This window comes from Telopea speciosissima, chromosome 2 (genome assembly GCF_018873765.1).
Source record: "Telopea speciosissima isolate NSW1024214 ecotype Mountain lineage chromosome 2, Tspe_v1, whole genome shotgun sequence".
Classification (NCBI taxonomy): domain Eukaryota; kingdom Viridiplantae; phylum Streptophyta; class Magnoliopsida; order Proteales; family Proteaceae; genus Telopea; species Telopea speciosissima.
Window position 1 is genome coordinate 21,171,315 of NC_057917.1, and position 21,329 is coordinate 21,192,643.

Below are 21,329 nucleotides of genomic sequence, written 5' to 3' on the forward strand. Positions count from 1 at the left end.
GAATGCCATCAACAATGCAAGTAGTGTTCAAGTTTATGCTATTTGTGGTAGGATTGATCACTATCCATACTTGCGCCATGCTAAGTAACCAGAAACGCATGGCTTTGCCGAAATAGAATGCAATGGCAGGAGCTGTCTTAGGATGTGATTGGTATGCCTTGTAGGAATAGATTTTGGGTTTAGAATGCATTCTGAAGCGAAAAAATAGAAAAAAATCGTGTTCAGAATGCACTCTAGACCGAAAATCTATTCTGAGAATGCATATTAAACACAATTTTAGTTTACAACTTGTTCTCTGCTTGTTTGGGAAAGATGAATAACTACAGTTTATCAGGGAAACCACCTCTCTTTTTGGACAAAGCAACATAAGTTACAACCAAGAATCTAGGATCACAATTGAAATAGAACCTGAACTTCAATTCTCCCTTTGCATTAATCTAGAATGCACCTGGCTTGTCAATATATGTTTAATATCTCCAGTTTTTACAAAAATTAAACTCAAGTTCTATGGAAATTTGGAATTCAAATGTCTGGCTGGTTAAATCATAAGTTTTGAATTTGGAGCAACAACCCAAACAAGTATCTCGACTCTCAACTTCATCACCTGCTTACTCTGTAAGACTGCAAATTATAGGAAATTCAGTGAGTTCTCAGCCACAAAAATCAGTAACTAAGGACAAACAAGGTATTTGCCACAGGAGTGATGGAATGGAAACAAAATTAACACTTACTTTAACTTTTTTCAGTAGATCCCTGGCAGTAGCATCATTTGCAAAATGATCTCTCACAGGCTGTGAAAAGGTATAGGATTATACAATTTAGAATGCAGTTGGTACTAGTAAATAGAACAAGACCTTTTGCTTGATCACAGGATAGTCCATTGTCCATTATAAGCATAAATTAGCTCATTGGCATCTTTACCTGCCACTTAATGTCAGGAAAAAATATATAATTTAGATAAAGATTAATCTGTTTGTAACTAACCAGGTTACAAAAGTCTATTGTAACCTCTCTTTTTTGCCCTAGGTACATTACTTCCAACCTCTGTTAGATAGGGTCTTTTTGTAGTTTTCCTCTCCCTCTCCCCGCACCCGCACTCCACTCAGCAACTCCTCCGCCCCCATGGGCAGCGACCCAATGCCTCTCCCCACTGTGCAGCAGATGAATCCCTCGGACAAAATTTGTTGCTCACGATACATGATAACCATCTGGACGCCATGAAGACATGACCTCGAAGCACGGTCTCCTTGCTTGTCCGGTCCTTGACCCTGTTCCCAAGTACCCACCCAGTGATTGCAGTCCGATTGCAAAAGAACAGGGGCAGGGTTTAGAAAACCCATACATTAATAAAACAAAATATAAACATTTAGCTGCTTTTATGCTAAGTTCACGATGCTACCACTGCTCCATCGCTGGCGTTTCAGACACGAGAGAAATTGAAAGAGGAGACGGACTATTGGGCAGGCTTCTTCGATTGAGAAATTATTCCAGGAACAAATTCTGGGTACAGTTTGAGTCATCGTTTCCCCAATTTACTTACAACATCAACTATGCCATTTGATGCCTACAAGATTGTATGGAAAAATCAATTTTTTGTTTCAAAGATTAAGACTGTGTAGACATGAAATTTGATGCAGACAACAAAATTTGACAATGGACAAAATTGAAGTCATTATATCAAATGATCAGAGTGGCATCCCTTCACACAATAAAAATAACTCTCTCAAGGCCCCAACACAACCTCCCCTGCCCCCACCCCCTGCCTCTGTCCTGTGCCTTCCCCATCCTTGCTGGAATAGACACTGGAAATTTGAATAGGAAAACCCAGAGAAGTGTAGCAACTGACAAAGACAAATAGCGAGTCGCAGGTTCCAAGCTTTCTTCGATTGGAGACTTATATTGACATCTCGACAGATGGCCTTCTCACTATCAATCTCACCTACAACAAATTGCTTTGTTTACCTATTCAAAGTCTCTCTTCTCAGAGTCTCAACACAACCGATGAGCAAAGAGCCTACGACAGAATGCTGATGTCGAGATGTGCCCCTGTAATTCCTTCCCCCTTCAATCCTCCCTCGCTGTTGTAACCATAATTATGGTGTCCCTAGTCCCTACCTTATCAGGCAAATCAAGCTTCCAGGGAGTTCCACTCTCATTCGCATATCCTTTTCTTCTACATTATCATTTGTTCTTCCAGAAAAGAGGAAGAAACGGTTCAGAAGACTCTCTCTCCACTGCAACTCCACCGATCAGGGTCTCTCTCTCTGTCAGGCAAATCAAGCTTCCAGGGAGTTCCACTCTCATTCGCTATCCTTTTTTATGTAAACTGGCTGTCTAAAACCAGCCGCAGGGGTTCTTCCCTACACCAGCATAAGTAACCATCGGGTAGGTGTAGGGATTCTTCCCTACACCAGCAGCAGTCGTGGAGAGTTAAATTAGTATATGTTTTTATTATGTTTTTATTATTCTTTATTGAGTTGTATTTCTAATTAGGATTCCTAGTGCAAATTTGAATCCTAATTAGAAGTCCTAGTCCTAGTTTGCATTCCTATTTTGAGTCCTAGTCCTAGTTGGCATTCCTATTTCTATTTTGAGTCCTAGGCATAATTAGGATTTATTTTCTGTCCAGCCTTAAAGGCTATATAATGTAAGAGCTCCATTGCCCCCCCCCCCCCCCCATAAAAAAAACGATTTAATGAAGAAGAATATTGCTTTAATACATTCCACTATCCTGAGATAGGCTGTGAAGGTGAGGCTGTGATAGCCTTCACTGGTTCACTGCTTCTCTCCTTCGAGTGCATTCAAGTTTGTCAAGTTTGCTACTGCCGATTGTGTGAAGGTTCATAGATCAATTATTCAGATCTGCTATCAGTTCAAGGATCCATTCAACAAGAAGTAAGCCTATTACCCCCAATCCCCCTAAACCCTTCTTCTCCTATCCGTACCATCAAACCCTAACCCTAATTTCATCTAATCCTCCGTTCAGCCCTAGCCGATTGCATTAAACCCAAGCAGATTCTGGTTCTGGTTTTAGTTGGATTTATATCCATTTGGAATTACATTATTTGGTATCAGAGCCTAGCTATGGGTTCTCCAAAATCACGTGATCCAACCACTCTACAGCAACTGGCTGAGATAGTCAAGGTTTTATCTGAAGATGTGAAGACCATCAAGCAACAGGTTGATGTATTGTCACAACAAGGTCCTACTGCACCTCCACAACAAATATCACAAATTGAAGCTGCTGCTTCATACACTAACAACCGACATCCACGTAGGTTACCACAGAGGGTTCCCACACAACAGACACATAGGATCAACAACAATTCTGCCAATGAAGAGGATGCAGATCACGATGGAAATCAGTATTACCGTGATGATAAGCATAACGTAAAACTGGATCTAAAGGAATATAATTGGAAACATGACCCTATTGCATTCCATGACTGGTTAAGTACTCTAGATGACTACTTCAAGTGGTTTCGGTTGTCTGAAGACCGAAAGATGTAGCTGGCCACGACTAAGTTAACTGAAGGAGCTAGACATTGGTGGTGTACACATGAAGACAGGTTGATCCGTCGTCACATGGAACCAATTACTTGGGCAGCTATGAAAGAGATTCTCAAAGAGAAGTACTTACCTACTTGTCAGAGGCATTTGCATGATCAACTGAACACTATACGACAAGGTACCTTAACAGTTGAAGAGTATATTGATAAATTCAATGACTTGCTCTCACGTACGAGTGTAGATGAGAATGATGATCAGCTTATATCCCGTTTCAAGTCGGGGTTGAGGGTAGACATTAAAGACAAGATAGGCGTGGTTGAAATATATAATCTGAATCACTGTTTTGAAAAGGCTATGGATGCTGAAGATTTAATCAAGCTGCCCCAAGAAGGTTCACACCACAGTCCAGTGATATTAGGAGGACCTTTACTCCTAATAGATCTAGTGGTTTCCCTACCCGAGCTCCACCAACTACAGAGGAAAAGGGTAAGGCACCCATGGGTAGTCAAACACCTAACAAGTGTTTCCATTGCCAACAAGATGGTCATTATGCAAGGCACTGCCCACAAAGAGGGAAGTCCAATTCAGTGATTGCAGCCATGGAAACTAGTCCAGATGTCCAAGTTTGTGACCCACAGTTTAATGACAATTGGGCCATTAATGCTGGCCTTGAGGGAGAAGACTATGATGACACTTTGGAAGATGAAAGTTATGAGGTAAATGTAGTAACCCGCATTCTGGTTGCTGAATCTAAAGGAGAGGACTGGCGTCGACATTGCATCTTTTATACATTGATGGATAGTGGGCCAGCAACAGCACAAGTGATCGTGGACAGCGGTAGTTGTGTCAACATGGTTTCTAAAGCTTTTGTCATTGAAGAGAAGCTTAAAGCTGAACCTCACCCACAACCATACAAGATATCCTTACTTAATAATGATACTTTAGAGGTTAATCAGCGATGCTCAGTGCCACTCAAGATTTCTGGTTACGAGGAGAATGTCTGGTGTGATATAATTCCTATGATTCTGACTGATGTCTTACTTGGGAGACCATGGATGTATGATAACAATGTATTGACGGGAGGTACAAAAAATCAGTGTTTCTTTAACTTCAAAGGGAAACCACTGGTTCTCAACCCACTCAATGTACCATTGATGAAGCCAAGGCTTAGAGCTGCCCAGCTGAAGCGACAACAGGTTTTGAAGACTATTGACAATAAACAGCCAATGAAAGGAGGATCAAGCAGCAAGGTACCACATGCTAGTACTAGTACTACTAAAGCACAACCCATGGAGCAACGAATTCTGTCCCTGCCCCATCGAGAATTCCTTACTACTAGTGAAGAGACAGGGTTGATATTAGCCTTGGTCATGAGAGTAGTGTCACCAACCCCTACTACTATTCATCCCAAGCCCATAAAAGATCTGCTTGATGACTTCTCAGATCTAGTACCAGACGATCTTCCGGATGAGCTACCTCCTATGAGGGATATTCAGCATGCCATTGATCTAGTACCAAGTTCGGTGCTACCAAATCTACCCACTTATCGTCTCAGCCCTACTAAGCATGGCGAGCTTCAGAGACAAGTGGATGACCTGATTCGCAAGGGGTTCATTGTTGAGAGCATGAGCCCATGTGCTGTCCCAGCATTACTTACTCCAAAGAAAGATGGTACATGGAGGATGTGTATTGATAGCAAGGCAATAAACAAGATCACCGTCAAGTACAGGTTTCCTATTCCAAGACTTGACGACATGTTAAACATGCTTACGGGTGCTTCCATCTTTTCAAAGCTTGACTTAAAGAGCGGATATCATCAGATCTAGGTCCGCCAAGGGGATGAGTGGAAGACTGCTTTCAAGACAAAGGATGGTCTATATGAATGGAAGGTGATGCCTTTCGGTCTCACAAATGCTCCAAGCACCTTCATGCGTGTAATGACACAGGTACGTCGTCCATTCATCGGTAAGTTTCTTGTGCTTTACTTTGATGAAATTCTTATCTACAGCCACACCCCCGAGGAGCATCTCGATCATCTGAAGCAAGTGATGAGAGTGTTACGTATGGAGAAACTCTTCATCAACCTCAAAAAGTGTTCTTTTATGTTACCTAAGGTTATCTTCCTTGGGTTTATTATATCTTCAGCCGGGGTTGAAGCTGATCCGGAGAAAGTGCAAAGCATAGTCGACTGGCAAGTGCCACACACCTTGACAGAGGTTAGGAGTTTCCACGGCCTAGCATCTTTTAATCGGCGTTTTATTTGGAACTTCAGCGGCATCATGGCACCCATTACTGAATGCATGAGAGAAAGTAAGGGCAAATTCCAGTGGACACCGGCTGCTACCAAAGCGTTTGCCTTGATCAAGCAAAAGATGACCAAGGCACTTGTTCTACAGCTCCCAAACTTTGATGTCATATTTGAGGTGGCTACAGATGCATCCCCATGTTGGGATTGGAGGAGTTCTCATGCAATCAAATCATCCCATTGCCTTCTATAGTGAGAAACTCAACGATGCTAAGCGGCGTTATTCTACCTATGATTTGGAGCTTTATGCAGTGATCCAGATTATAAAGCATTGGAGACACTACCTTGTGGGCAAAGAATTTATTCTATACTCTGACCATGAAGCCCTTAAGTATCTCCATTCTCAACGATCCATAAGCAACCGCCATGCTAAATGGATCGCCTATCTCCAAGAGTTTAATTTCGTTCTAAAGTACAAAGCAGGCAAAGAGAACCAGGTCACTGATGCGCTAAGTAGGAAAGTACTCACCATGTCCACCTCTTCTATTCACAGTACAGGCATCGAACATATCAGAGATGAGTACACAGCTGAAGTTGATTTTTCTCCCATTCATACTACATTACAGCAAGGCGGAACTGATGCCAAATACTCCCTACGTGATGGATATCTCTTCTTCGGGGCACGCCTATGTATCCCTAACACATCCCTTCGGCAACACCTCATTAGGGAACTGCATGGCGGTGGCATGGGAGGGCATTTTGGCATTAGCAAGACATATGCTGCAGTTGCTGATTTGTATTATTGGCCACATCTTCAGCGCAACGTCCAACTGGTGATACAGCGTTGTCGAGATTGTCAGCTTGCCAAGGGTGATAAGCAAAACACGGGCCTCTACACCTCTTCCCGTGCCTCATGCACCCTGGTTACATATCAGCATAGATTTCGTTCTGGGTCTACCATCTACACGGGAGCGTCATGACTCTATATTTGTGGTGGTGGACAGGTTTTCAAAAATGGCTCATTTCATTCCCTGTCGGAAGACATTTGATGCAAGTCACATAGCCAAACTCTTCTTCAAAGAGGTAGTACGTATTCATGGGCTACCCAAGTCTATTTTTTCTGATCGTGATGTAAAATTCACTAGCTATTTTTGGAAGACCCTGTGGATGAAAGCCAATACCAAGCTGAAGTTCTCCACCGCCTTTCATCCTCAGACAGATGGGCAGACTGAAGTGGTTAATCGCAATTTGGGCAACCTCCTCCGTTGTCTTGTTCGTGATCATGAGAAAGATTGGTCTTCTATCCTTAACATTGCCGAGTTCGCATATAATAGTTCTGTCAATCGACCACTGGCCGTACACCATTTGAGATTGTTTTAGGTATGCAACCCAAGCGCCCCGTGGACTTGCTTCCTCTTCCTCCTCATGTTCGTGTTAGTGTGGACACCGATGAGTTCCTCCGCCACATTACCGAGGTCCATACCGACGTTCGCCGACGCATTGCTATTAACAATGAAGGTTACAAGGCCGCAGCTGATCGTCATTGCCGATACGTGGAATTCCAACCTGGTGATTTGGTGATGGTCCGTATTTCTCCTGAGCGACTTCCTCCTAGAACCAATCATAAGCTCCACCCTCGCAAAATGGGTCCTTTCAAGGTGCAACAACGCATTGGGACCAATGCCTATATGCTCAAGCTTCCTCCGCCCATGAAGATTAGCAATGTTTTCAACGTGGGCGATCTCACTCTCTATGTCGGCCACCATTCGGACGACGGTGATACTGCACATGCTCTCTGCCTCCCACAGTTTACCACTCCTACTGCTGATGTCATTGAAAATGTGCTTGATAACAAGTTTACTACTATGCGGAGTGGTCGTGGCTATTACTCTTTCCTTGTTAAATGGAAGGATCGTCCTGATAGTGACAGTACCTGAATTCACGCCGACGACTTCAGGCACCCTGATCCTGATCTCTATGAGCGCTATATGTCTTTCATCCATTCGTCGGAGACGAATGTTTTTGAGGAGGGAGTTGATGTAAACTGGCTGTCTAAAACCAGCCGCAGGTGTAAGGGTTCTTCCCTACACCAGCATAAGTAACCATCAGGTAGGTGTAGGGATTCTTCCCTACACCAGCAGCAGTCGTGGAGATTTAAATTAGTATTTGTTTTTATTATGTTTTTATTATTCTTTATTGAGTTGTAATTCTAATTAGGATTCCTAGTGCAAATTTGAATCCTAATTAGAAGTCCTAGTCCTAGTTAGCATTCCTATTTTGAGTCCTAGTCCTAGTTGGCATTCCTATTTCTATTTTGAGTCCTAGTCATAGTTAGGATTTATTTTCTGTCCAGCCTTAAAGGCTATATAATGTAAGAGCTCCATTGAGCACCCTCCCCCCCCCCCCCCTCCCCCGCGATTTAATGAAGAAGAATATTGCTTTAATGCATTCCACTGTCCTGAAATAGGCTGTGAAGGTGAGGCTGAGATAGCCTTCACTGGTTCACTGCTTCTCTCCTTCGAGTGCATTCAAGTTTGTCAAGTTGCTACTGCCGATTGTGTGAAGGTTCATAGATCAGTTATTCAGATCTGCTATCAGTTCAAGGATCCATTCAACAAGAAGTAAGCCTATTAACCCCAATCCCCCCCAAACCCTTCTTCTCCTATCCGTACCATCAAATCCTAACTCCATTAAACCCTAACCCTAATTTCATCTAATCCTCCATTCAGCCCTAGCCGATTGCATTAAACCCAAGCAGATTCTAGTTCTGGTTTTAGTTGGATTTATATCCATCTGGAATTACATTACTTTTCTTCTACATTATCATTTGTTCTTCCAGAAAGAAGGAAGAAAAGGTTCTGAAGATTCTCTCCACTGCAAATACCCTGCCCCGGCTCCACCCTCGTTTGCAACTTCCTGCATCTCTCTCTCTCTCTCTCTCTCTCTCGCAAAATCATATAATTAACCCTCCTATTATATCACCACATTATTATGCGGAGGGGAAAATAGTCCGGTTACAAATTCTGTTTGTAACCTTCTTGATTACAAACAGATGCACCCTTTAGATAAAGGCTTTCAAAGAGCCAGTAACTGAAGAAGTTTATATTTCAATGAGGACCTCAACTACAGATAGCGCTTCAGAATGACGTTCCAAATTGTTTCTGCATTAAATAAATATAAAGGACTTCTAAATTACTCATAGTATTTGTACATTATTGTTAATATACATTTCAATCAAGTACAGGAGACAGATCCAACATAAGGAGCCCAAGGCTGAATTATTTAGACATCAAGATTTGTTATGAACTTCCTAGTCACGACTTGTTCTAAGACTTCAAAAATAAAGTGAGAGATCAGATGATCAACACCACCAAATCATGTCCATGTTCTTGTAGAAGAAGCGCATACTGGAGATGTCAAAATAATAGGATCCAATGACCCAATCACCACTATCTATACGTGCACTAATTATAGATAGCCATACCATTTTTAGGTCATATTTATGCCTTCTAGAACTTGGTCTTCAGATGACTCGAAACATTATTTCTTCAGATGACTCAAAACAGTATAACTAAGCCATTCTCCTAGATTATTTGTTTCATAGGAAAATATTTTCCAGGAATGCCTTAAAAACAACAGAAAATTGTATACAAATGAAAAAACAGACATTATTCTACTGAAATAGAACGTAAAAATTCGGAAAGCAACTTCCAATATAATTTTCAGGATGCTGTTAAAAAAAAAGTTACAGCATCTTGGTCAATCATGCAATTGCCACTGAAGGACACTACCCCCCAATCAAATGATTTTTTTTTTTTCTTTTTTGGGTCAATCATTCTTTCCCAAATGACAGTGAAAACAAAATAAATTTATAAGTATAAATTGATTTCCCAGTATACTTTTCCATTGAAACAAAAGGAGGCTTAGGGATAAAGAAAGAAAGAAAAAATGCCAGTAAATACAAAAGGGAAAGAACGAAAGGGGATAAGTGTATTTAGAATGACATTAAAAAAAAAATAAAATAAAGGATAGCCAGTAAGCATGCTTCTCTTTCTTTGCAAAGATATTAAAGGGGTACATTGTAGTATTACACCAGTACTCATAACTAGGAGTAAGCATGTCTAAGAACTGGAAAAGAGTGAAAGAAATGAGCTCACCTGCAAAATTTTATTTAAAGACTTTGATAGAGCAGGTTTGAGGTCTGCTGGATGTAGTTCTCCTTTTTCATAGTCAGTAGCAATTTCTTCATAGCTTTTGAAGGTCCTGAGAAAAATGGTAATGAAACATAATCCACTATGATTGAAGTTGCATAAGTAGTAATGTCTCAGAATTCTTTTAGGCTTCAGATGTGTGAAAAAACAGAGGCATGAGTTCCTTCTAAACCTATAGGCTGATTTACGTTCGGGTCCATCTGATTAAATGTAAAATGGTGGTGTAAAACCCCCCGTCCCGCAATGATTGTCAAGTTTGATAAATTTAACTTTTAAAGAAGAATTTGTCATTACATTAATAACCTAGTATTTTGACTAATTTCAAAATTACCCTTCATAAATTTATGCCAACTATGTTAAATCTCCTTCCTCACTAACTCATTAAATATTTAATGCACAAATTTGTAGCGGCCACTACATGTTAAGAGTAATATGGAAAAGCAAGAAAATTTCAAAGCATTTAATATTCTAATGGATGAATTGAGGCTTTGAAGGACTCCAAATTAGACAGTCCTTTTTAGGATGGAGGGACTAAAGTTTAACAAAAATTTTAAAAAAAAATTTGCAGTGGCCACTACAAAATTGTGACAATTTTCAACCAAATACCCTTAGATTTTTGCAGAAATGAATAAGGATTTTTCCCCTTGTTTTCGACTGCTATTTTAAATGTTACAATTTCTGCCATTATATTTGTCTTTCCAACCAACTAGAATTAGCATTCACGGAAGGATCTAAAACAAAATGTAAGGTAGATGACTGACAAACTTAATATACTTACTTGCCCCCACCATTTGCTGCATCTCGCTCTACTGTAAACTCACCAAAACATGGCAAGATTATGTACTTAATGTACTCTAAACAAGGATTCCCTTCAACGACCATCGGGGGGCAGTAAGCTTTTTTTATCTTCAGATTGACTTCTGCCTGCAAAATCAAGTATGAATGCCATCAGATTTAGAGATTCTACGTGCAGTAAAAAATAACAGACTGTGAATAGCGAAATCAAAGCACTCTCCGAGCATCAACTCCGTCCCTGTGGGCTTCTGAGGAGCGGGAGAAATTGTTGGAATTCCATGACTAAACTCTCTCTATAGCGGGTACACCAATATCATACACATATTGGTAGCCGTTGTCCGTGTTTGATTGGGAAGTCCGAGCCACGGGTGGAGTGGAAGATGAATGCTGCTGCTTTCGGCCCCATAAAATCGCCTAATGTTGGCTCTAGCTTTAGGCTTACTCGTCAATAAAAACAATGAAGATGAGCTGAATTACAAGTTGGTGCATCTACGACTGCGCCAGGGTTAACTTTCCGATGCTTTCAACATAATAACATTTTTATTTGCCTAGGACTAACAGAGATCGCTTTCTTTACTAAACTTGACTACATGTTCAAGTTTCCCTTGTATACTAAAATCACATACCGCTTCATCCTCCATAAAGATTGAAGATGATGGATCACTTTTGGACATCTTCTCTTGCCCTTGTTGCAAACCAGGCAGCATGTCTGCGAGTCACCAACAACAAAAGCTAAATAATCAGAGGCAGAGAATAATACAGAAACACAAAGTTTGGCCAAGTAGAAGCATACGGTGTGACAAGATGATAGGCTTGTTCTTCCTTTTGATGTCATCACAATATTCTCTGGCAAGCATGTTTACCTTCCGCTGATCCATGCCCAACTGGCAGATGTCAGCCTGTTCAAGAAATAATAATTTGTAGAAGAAAAATCAGCACACTTTGGTCAGACTGTTAAAATTTACTATTTTTGTAAAATGAAAAAGAGAAATTATTCATAAAAAACAGAGAAAATAGTGACAAAAATAAAACAAGTATTAATATCAAGACCAAGTTAATAAACAGATTTTCTTCTGGTGGGCAGTTCACCCAGTTGAGAAAAAACTAGGCAGAACAACCCCATATTCTGCCTCTGAAGGTGTTGTTAATACTACCAACAACAACTTAAGAAATGTACATATATTTGAACCCAATAAGAAAGTGCCACGTATAGCCTTACACATCCTAAGCAGCAGAACTGCATTCATACATTACATGATCCAAATAGAAGAGGAGGGTGTGGGCACCTTCAGGAAGAATATGTCGGCACACTGCATGCATGGATAAAAAATCTGTGCAGCTGTCAATTCTTCCTGCTCATTACGACCCATAATTTGAGAACACCTGCAAATGGGGCATAACATTGCCATGCATAAGGTTTTAATTTAGGAGATGATCCAGCTAACAAAGATAACCAGAGATTTTCATATACCTTAATATCCTTGGAAGCTTGTTCCTCCGAGCTATATCCATCACAAGAGGCCAGTACTCATCTGCCCGCGCATTAATTTCTTTTGACGACCACAAAAATTCCACCTTATCTCCTTCGAGATCCATTCCCACAGATTTCCAAATCTCAATCAAGTAATCTCCAACAGCTTTAATTTTCTTCATATCACCTCCCATTTTGTTGTTTAGCTGTGCAAACCAATCTGCAACCCATATCTTTACTTTGCATCCAGCAGATGTTAGTTTGTTCACATTTATTGCCTTCATAACCCCCTGATAAATAAAAACCAAAGAGAAAAGGCTCCATTCAGGAATCAGAACAAAGATTCAGACAGTATTGTGTCCCATTCCCCTAATTAAACTTTTGGAACTAATTTAGTAATTCCCAAAACCTTAATCCATTGTGCTTTAATAGAAGACCAGACCTTATACCAACCAGCACCAAACTCCAAGGGCAAAATAAATAAGATACATGCTAAATCCCTTGTCTTAGGAAGTGTTTGGTTCGGCGAACCAATTGGTGGTTGCATTGATATTGGTGAGGAACCAATTGGTGCTGCACCAATGGATCCATTGTCCTGACAGATTAACTGTTTGGTTACCCTGAGTCTGTCAATTGGATTCTACTTAGAATTATATGAAAAACTGTTTGGTTTCCCTGATTCTGTCAGTAGGATTCATATTAAATCTGTATGAAAAACTGTTTGGTTCAGATAGATCCTATCATCACATTGGCTACTCTATGCCCAGCTAAAAAATGAAACAATTATGAAGAAATTTGCATACAACTAATGTTTAAACTTGAATTAAAATGACAGTTAATAGAGTTCATATCCAATAACTGTCATTGTCATCCATTACATGAATAAAATATAATTAAAAAGAATCCTATAACATAAGAAATGGTCCCAATATGTAGCAAAGGAGTTTGGGCCTCGGTGGATTCGAACCACCATACCCTTGGAACATGCTCATGTTCCAAGTGCTCTACCAATTTGAGCTAAAGGCCCATCAAGTAGAGATTGGAATTTACAAAAACATGGAACCATCAAGGCTTATTGTGGGTGAGGTGTAAAGAAGCCATCAAGGCTTGGAAATTTGAAAGTGACAACAATTTCAATATTTCTGTTTCACAAACATTCTCCCCTTGTCGTTCTCTTCAGTACTGATTTTATTTTGTTTTTGTTTTGTGAATATCAACTACTATAGCACAAGCAGTTGCAGCTAAGACAATTATTTTCCTACGTTTCCGGTAAGCCTCATCGTTCCATTGCTCATTATCCATGTATTCACGGATCTACATATTCACAAATATCCCAATTAGTGACTCCAAAAAACCCAACCTCTGTAACACCACCACTATATACTATTCCTAACTCATAATCTAAACTCTAAGCTAAGAAAATAAAAGTAAATAAATAGGAAACCTAAAATAATCCATCTTCCACAAAGCATTCTATTACTTCAATTTCACGCTTAAATAAAACAAAGATATGTGATCAAAATTTATCCACATCAACTTTATGAAGGAAGCAACTACCAGACAAAAGTAACTGATCAAGTAAATGCCAACTATAGGTATTCTTAATGAGAAGTACAATAATATTCATCCTAACAATATGAAAACTGAATTGAATTATCAATAGCAACAAGAAACTGAAGGTTTTCAGATTTATAGCATAACATGAACTTAAGAATTGACCTGTTGCAGGAATTAAACAGTGAAGAAGAAGATTAGAATAAGAAGCTATGACTTGAGATTCATGCCGAAGCCACTGATCCACCTAGCATCCCACTAGGCAGCAGCTGCATGACTGCATCCCACAGCATTAATCGAAGTCTCAGAGTATTGAGCAGCAAAACCACATTTTTTTCATAATAAAATCTGTATGCCTTAATGGCTGGTTACAAAAGTATATATAGACCCTCCAAATATAACTCATAACATGACTAGAAATAGCCTAAACCCACTAGTAATCAAATTGGCTACTTAAATGACCATTAAAAGACTTAAAACAACTCCTAAACTAACTAAAAAACCTCCAGCTGTGTTAGAAGTCCTAAAAACCAACTAGGACTTGACATAATAAAAAAAAATCAACTCTCACTAATACTACCTGCTAATACACAATTTGTAATCCCAGTAGGTACAGGTTTGGGACCACTGGGTAATCCTTCTATTATGGAACCAAGGGCATTCCAGCACCAGCTTGTTCCTTGTCCTGTCAACCACCAGAAATAATAGATTGTAGAATCCTTACCAAATCCTACCTCATCTAAGATTTCCTCTCTTCTTTATCAAATTCTTGGAATCATTCAGGCTCAATTGTGACTCGGGCTAAGGTGAAGTCATTAAGCTAACAAATCCTAATAAAATCTTTTAAGGGTTTTAGATTTTAAGCTACCTCGACCAAACTTGAAGGGACTATTTTTATTTTTTTTAAAGTGCAACTGCAAGAGTAGGCTTGAGTCACTGGTAACACTTGAGTCAAGCCATAGACTTAGCAAAGCCTTCTTAAACATAAGTCAACATGCTAGGAAGAAATTCAACTAGGACATTGAATTGAATCTAAGTCGGAAATCTGAGTTCTCACATTAACGAAGATTGAAGGAAAAGTAAGTAGGTATACCACACAAACCCATTTGCAAATAAAGTTATAAGGAGGCACATCATCTTTTCATTCCCTTATTAGCAGAATACATACTAGCTGAAACTACAATTAAAATAACCAACAGAGAACAAGTTATATCCCTAACAAATGAAATATCCACCAAACCATTCCACATATGTTATCATAAGAATTTCTATATCTTATATTCTTACAGATTTATCTAGTTTCAAATATTCAAAAATTATACCTGTAGAAGCACAAAGTGCATGTGATATTGAAATGCAAAAAAAAAAAAGCAAACATACGATTCGAATTTACAACAGATCACTAACAAGTGTTACCACAGATCACTAACAAGTCTACCAATGTCAAAAACACGGCTACAACATAAAGCCCACCACCCCCTCTCAGGCCCCAAATGCATGCAGCCATACTACAAGCAAATATAGGCAGACAGATGTTAATAATTCATATGGTCTAGGGTTTTATAATACCTCTGGTATGGACTATGGAGAGCTCAAGACTGAAAACAGACTAAGCAAGAACACACATCACATTAACCTCTAAGCCTACAATAAATTTATCATAATATGCAGACTTTACAAAGTAATTAAAATATAATAAATAAATTAACAATACAATGTGATAAAGTAGAATCAGAAATAAAGAACTAGAAAAAAAAATAGCAATCGACTAGTCAAAATGACCTAAAACTCAGGTCGAGTGCTCTTCTTGAAGGGTAAATTCAGCTTGCAAAAAATCTCAGAAATTGCAACTGATGTATCTAAGATACAATCCTGGTAAAAGCTAGCAGTCAAAATGAAGGTTGAGGAGATAACATGCCATACGAAGTGAACAAGCATGTGTATAGTGCACAACAGTGGGGGAAACTACAGCAGTTTATCTACCTCTTCTTGAGCTGTTACTAATCCTAGTCTTATCAACAACCCAGATCTGACCTGCAATCCCAAAAATCGAAACTCAGATCTACATGGGTTAAACCCTAGTTAATAAAATCAAAGAGAAGACGAGAGAGAGAGAGAGAGAGAGAGAGAGATACAGAGATGCAACCCTCTTCATCTCTCTGAGCTCATCGAGAAGGCGATCTTTCTCCTCTGGCAGAGAGAGACAGAGAGAGATAACGAGAGAGAGAGTGAGAGAGAGAGAGAGATCTGAGTGAGAGATCTACCTCAGTTGTAGGTTCCACGGCCTTTGTTCTCCCTTCGGCAACGACGAACAGCAATCGCGAATCGAGGACCTTCGTTTTTCGGCTCGACAGGCTGGGATCAAGATAGATGCACGAAATAGAAAGGATATTTATACTAGGGTAAAATTTCCTTGAATCAAATATGGGTCCACTTACAAAAATAATTCACATTTACATAGAAAAAGGTGAATCATGTGGATTCATGAACCCGGATCAGTTCACCAACAATTGCAACCAAACGGATTTTTTAATTCGAAATCATGAATCCGTTGATACAGCACCAATTGGTTCGCCGAACCAAACACTTCCTTAGATGGCTGGGAGAAAATGAACTGATTACTCTGTTGATTCAAGGAGAAACGGAGAAGAAAATCAATACTACTTCCTAGAAGAATCTCGTCCTATGAAAAATCTAAGGAAGTGTTTGGTTCGGCGAACCAATTGGTGTTGTATTAACGGATTCATGATTTTGAATTAAAAAATCCGCTTGGTTAAAAATGTTGGTGAACTGATCCGGGTTCATGAATCAACATGATTCACCTTTTTCTATGTAAATGTGAATTATTTCCACCTATAGAGGTGGACCCATATTTGATTCAAGGAAATTTTACCCTAGTATAAATATCCTTTCTATTTCATGCATCTATCTTGATCCCAACCTATCGAGCCGAAGAACGAAAGTCCTCGACTCGCGACAGCTATTCGTCGTTGCCGAAGGGAGAACAAAGGCTGTGGAACCTGCAACTGAGGTAGATCTCTCACTCTGATTCTCTCTCTCTCACTCTCTCTCTCTCTCTCTCTCTCTCTCTCTCTCTCTCAGAGGAGAAAGATCGCTTCTAATGAGCTCGAGAGATGAAGAGGGTCATCTCTCTCTCTCTCTCTCTCTCTCTCTCTCTCTCTCTCTCGCCTTCTCTTTGATTTTATTAACTAGGGTTTAACCCATGTAGATCTGAGTTTCGCTTTTTGGGATTGCAGGTCAAATCTGGGTTGTTGATAAGACTAGGATTATTAGAAGCTCAAGAAGAGGTAGATAAACTGTTGTTGTTTCCCCAACTATTGTGCACTATACACATGCTTGTTCACTTCGTATGGCATGTTATCTCCTCAACCTTCTTTTTTACTGCTAGCTTTTACCAGGATTGTATCTTAGATACATCAGTTGCAATTTCTGAGATTTTTTGCAAGCTGAATTTACCCTTCAAGAAGAGCACCCGACCAGAGTTTTAGGTCATTCTGGCTAGTCGATTGCTATTTTTTTATTCTAGTTCTTTATTTCTGATTCTACTTTATCACATTGTATTATTAATTTATTTATTATATTTTAATTACTTTGTAAAGTCTACATATTATGATAGATTTATTGTAGGCTTAGAGGTTAATGTGATGTGTGTTCTTGCTTAGTCTATTTTCAGTCTTGAGTTCTCCATACCAGAGGTATTATAAAACCCTAGAACATATGAATTATTAACATCTGTCGGCCTATATTTGCTTGTAGTATGGCTGCATGCATTTAGGGCCTGAGAGGGGGGGTGGGCTTTATGTTGTAGCCGTGTTTTTGACACTGGTAGACTTGTTAGTGATCTGTGGTAACACTTGTTAGTGATCTGTTGTAAATTCAAATCATATGTTTGCTTCTGTTTTTTTTCATTCCAATATCACATGCACTTTGTGCTTCTATAGGCATAATTTTTGAATATTTGAAACTAGATAAATCTTTAAAAATATAAGATACAGAAATTCTTATGATAACGTATGTGGAATGGTTTGGTGAATATTTCATTTGTTAGGGATATAACTTGTTCTCTATTGGTAACTTGTTCTCTATTGGTTATTTTAATTGTAGTTTCAACTACCATATATTCTGCTAATAAGGGAATGAAAAGATGATGTGCCTACTTGTGCCTCCTTATAACTTTATTTGCAAATGGGTTTGTGTGGTATACCTACTTACTTTTCCTTCAATCTTCGTTAATGTGAGAACTCAGATTTCCGACTTAGATTCAACTCAATGTCCTAGTTGAATTTCTTCCTAGCATGTTGACTTATGTTTAAGAAGGCTTTGCTAAGTCTATGGCTTGACTCAAGTGTTACCAATGACTCAAGCCTACTCTTGCAGTTGCACTTCACAAAAAAAAAAAACTAGTCCCTTTAAGTTTGGTCGAGGTAGCTTAAAACCTAATACCCTTAAAAGATTTTATTAGGATTTGTTAGCTTAATGACTTACCTTAGCCTGAGTCACAATTGAGCCTGAATGATTCCAAGAATTTGATAAAGAAGAGGGGAAATCTTAGATGAGGTAGGAGTTGGTAAGGATTCTACAATCCATTATTTCAGGTGGTTGATAGGACAAGGAACAAGCTGGTGTTGGAATGCCCTTGGTTCCATAATAGAAGGATTATCCAGTGGTCCCAAACCTGTACCTACTGGGATTACAAATTGTGTATCAGCAGGTAGTATTAGTGAGAGTTGAATTTTTTTTTATTATGTCAAGTCCTAGTTGGTTTTTAGGACCTCTAACACAGCTGGAGGTTTTTTAGTCAGTTTAGGAGTTGTTTTAAGTCTTTTAATGGTCAATTAAGTAGCCAATTTGAATACTAGTAGGTTTAGGCTATTTCTAGTCATGTTATGAGTTATATTTGGAGGGTCTATATATACTTTTGTAACCAGCCATTAAGGCATACAGATTTTATTATGAAAAAAACGTGGTTTTGCTGCTCAATACTCTGAGACTTCGATTAATGTTGTGGGATGCTGTCATGCAGCTGCTACCTAGTGGGATGCTAAGTGGGTCGGTGGCTTCGGCATGAATCTCAAGTCATATCCTTCTTATTCACTGTTTAATTCCTGCAACAAGTCAGTTCTTAAGTTCATGTTATGCTATAAATCTGAAAACCTTCAGTTTCTTGTTGCTATTGATAATTCAATTCAGTTTTCATATTGTTAGGATGAATATTATTGTACTTCTCATTAAGAATACCTATAGTTGGCATTTACTTGATCAGTTACTTTCGTCTGGCAGTTGCTTCCTTCATAAAGTTGATGTGGATAAATTTTGATCACGTATCTTTGTTTTATTTGAGCGTGAAATTGAAGTAATTGAATGCTTTGTGGAAGATGGATTATTTTAGGTTTCCTATTTATTTACTTTTATTTTCTTAGCTTAGAGTTTAGATTATGAGTTAGGAACAGCATATGGTGGTGGTATTACAGAGGTTGGGTTTTTCGGAGTCACTAATTGGGATATTTGTGAACATGTAGATCCGCGAATATATGGATAATGAGCAATGGAACGATGAGGCTTACCAGAAACGCAGGAAAATAATTGTCTTAGCTGCAACTGATATTCACAAAACAAAAACAAAATAAAATCAGTACTGAAGAGAACAACAAGGGGAGACTGTTTGTGAAACAGAAATATTGAAATTGTTCACTTTCAGATTTCCAAGCCTTGATGGCTTCTTTACACCTCACCCACAATAAGCCTTGATGGTTTCATTATTTTGTAAATTCCAATCTCTACTTGATGGGTCTTTAGCTCAAATTGGTAGAGCACTTGGAACATGAGCATGTTCCAAGGGTAATGGTGGTTCAAATCCACCAAGGCCCAAACTCCTTTGCTACAAAATATTGGGACCATTTCTTATTATAGGATTCTTTTTAATTATATTTTATTCATATAATGGATGACAATGACAGTTATTGGATATGAACTCTATTAACTGTCATTTTAATTCAAGTTTAAACATTAGTTGTATGCAAATTTCTTCATAATTGTTTCATTTTCTAACCATAGAGTAGCCAATGTGATGATAGGATCTATCTAAACCAAACAGTTTTCATACAGATTCAATCAGAATCCTATTGACAGAATCAGGGAAACCAAACAGTTTTTCATATAAATTCAAGTAGAATCCAACTGACAAACTCAGGGTAACCAAACAGTTTTCAGAAAGATTCAACTAACAGACTCAGGGTAACCAAACAGTTAATCTGTCAGGACAATGGATCTATTGGTGCAGCACCAATTGGTTCCTCACCAATATCAATGCAACCACCAATTGGTTCGCCGAACCAAACACTTCCTAAAGGTCTCTCTTCTGGATTTCACGATGATAATGGGAATTCTAGAAAATGACTCAGACCCATTCGACTTTCTAGCAAAGCAAATGGGTAACTACTGGCATAAATAGATGGGTAAACTACTAACTAAATTAGTAAAGCAATTGCAGTTCAGGCAGCTAATTAACTGATTCAACTTGAATTACGAGGACTTGTTCGATGGGTTAAAAGAATTCTACAAGAACTACAATCAGGGGGAAAAAATTCTAAATCTAACTGCTAAACACATCCATCCATTGTAATATAAAAAGTCAGTAACACAAAAAGAAAGTAAGGGAAACTCCACAGCAATCAGAAGACCAAAAAAATAAATACCAATAGAACTGAGTTTGATTCTGATAAACACATTTAAAAGAAACAACTAAATGAGTAAATCTATAAAAAAGATAAAAAAAAAAAAAAAAACCTGAGCAATGTGCATTCTCCCAGAGGGTTCAAAGCCATCATAGCAAATAATTCCTGGCTTCTTGGCGAGCAGATTCAACAACTCATCCTCTTGTATACATTCTTCTCCAATACTCCTTATAATCTGAAATCTCTCCTCTAATGTCATCCTGAGCAAATGAAACACAGAAATCTCAAACTTTGTAATCAATATTTGGCATCAAAATAAGTAATCTCCAACCTCACCTAAAAAGATAAAATAAAATAAAATGCAACCCATATCAACTTCAGCTCCTTACCCAGTCCCTTGATTCGAATTGCTTGAAGATGGCTCTTGAGCCGCTGAATTCACCGACAGGGACTGCATGTTCTGAGATACTTTCTCTTCGTCTGCCATGGAATCTCTACCCAAAAACCAAATCTTATTAGAGAGAGAGAGAGAGAGAGGCAGGTTAAGGCAATTCAGAGTCCAGACCTTACTAATTTCGGGAACAGCAATAATACAGATACGTATGGCAATTATACGGGTCAGACGGCAATAATGCTTTTCAAAAATCCTGCATAATAAAACATGTACGGCAATGATACGATACGCATAAGCATAAATACAGAGGTATATATTCATTATGTAACAGACATTGACCAACTAACAAAATAATAGCAAACCTGAAAACTAAAATAAACACATTATAATATCCACTATTACATCTTATAAGATTATCATAGGGGATATTATAAAAAGTTCAGGTCCCAAATCC

At 38.8% G+C, this 21,329-nt stretch overlaps 1 protein-coding gene across 1 annotated transcript; it reads right to left on the bottom strand.

The window, feature by feature from the left end:
• Positions 1-486: 486 nt before the first annotated feature.
• Positions 487-21,018, bottom strand: LOC122649490 (tyrosine--tRNA ligase 1, cytoplasmic-like). Its single transcript, XM_043842673.1, has 10 exons — positions 20,871-21,018; positions 20,594-20,741; positions 12,233-12,522; positions 12,048-12,144; positions 11,555-11,660; positions 11,388-11,470; positions 10,745-10,890; positions 9,913-10,018; positions 732-791; positions 487-621 (listed from the first exon to the last, which is right to left on the bottom strand). Exons 1-10 carry the CDS (start codon positions 20,966-20,968, stop codon positions 601-603), a joined length of 1,155 nt encoding a protein of 384 aa, XP_043698608.1. The 5' UTR covers positions 20,969-21,018; the 3' UTR covers positions 487-600.
• Positions 21,019-21,329: the final 311 nt, after the last annotated feature.

What these genes read in the sequence shown, in the direction of transcription:
- LOC122649490 (XM_043842673.1), bottom strand. Translation starts at nt 20,968, where the DNA reads ATGGCAGACGAAGAGAAAGTATCTCAGAACATGCAGTCCCTGTCGGTG. An exon ending in CCGACATATTCTTCCTGAAG is followed by an intron (nt 11,661 to 12,047) that starts GTGCCCACACCC and finishes TTTCTTGAACAG; the next exon opens with GCTGACATCTGCCAGTTGGG. An exon ending in GCAGCAAATGGTGGGGGCAA is followed by an intron (nt 10,019 to 10,744) that starts GTAAGTATATTA and finishes CATTTTTCTCAG; the next exon opens with GACCTTCAAAAGCTATGAAG.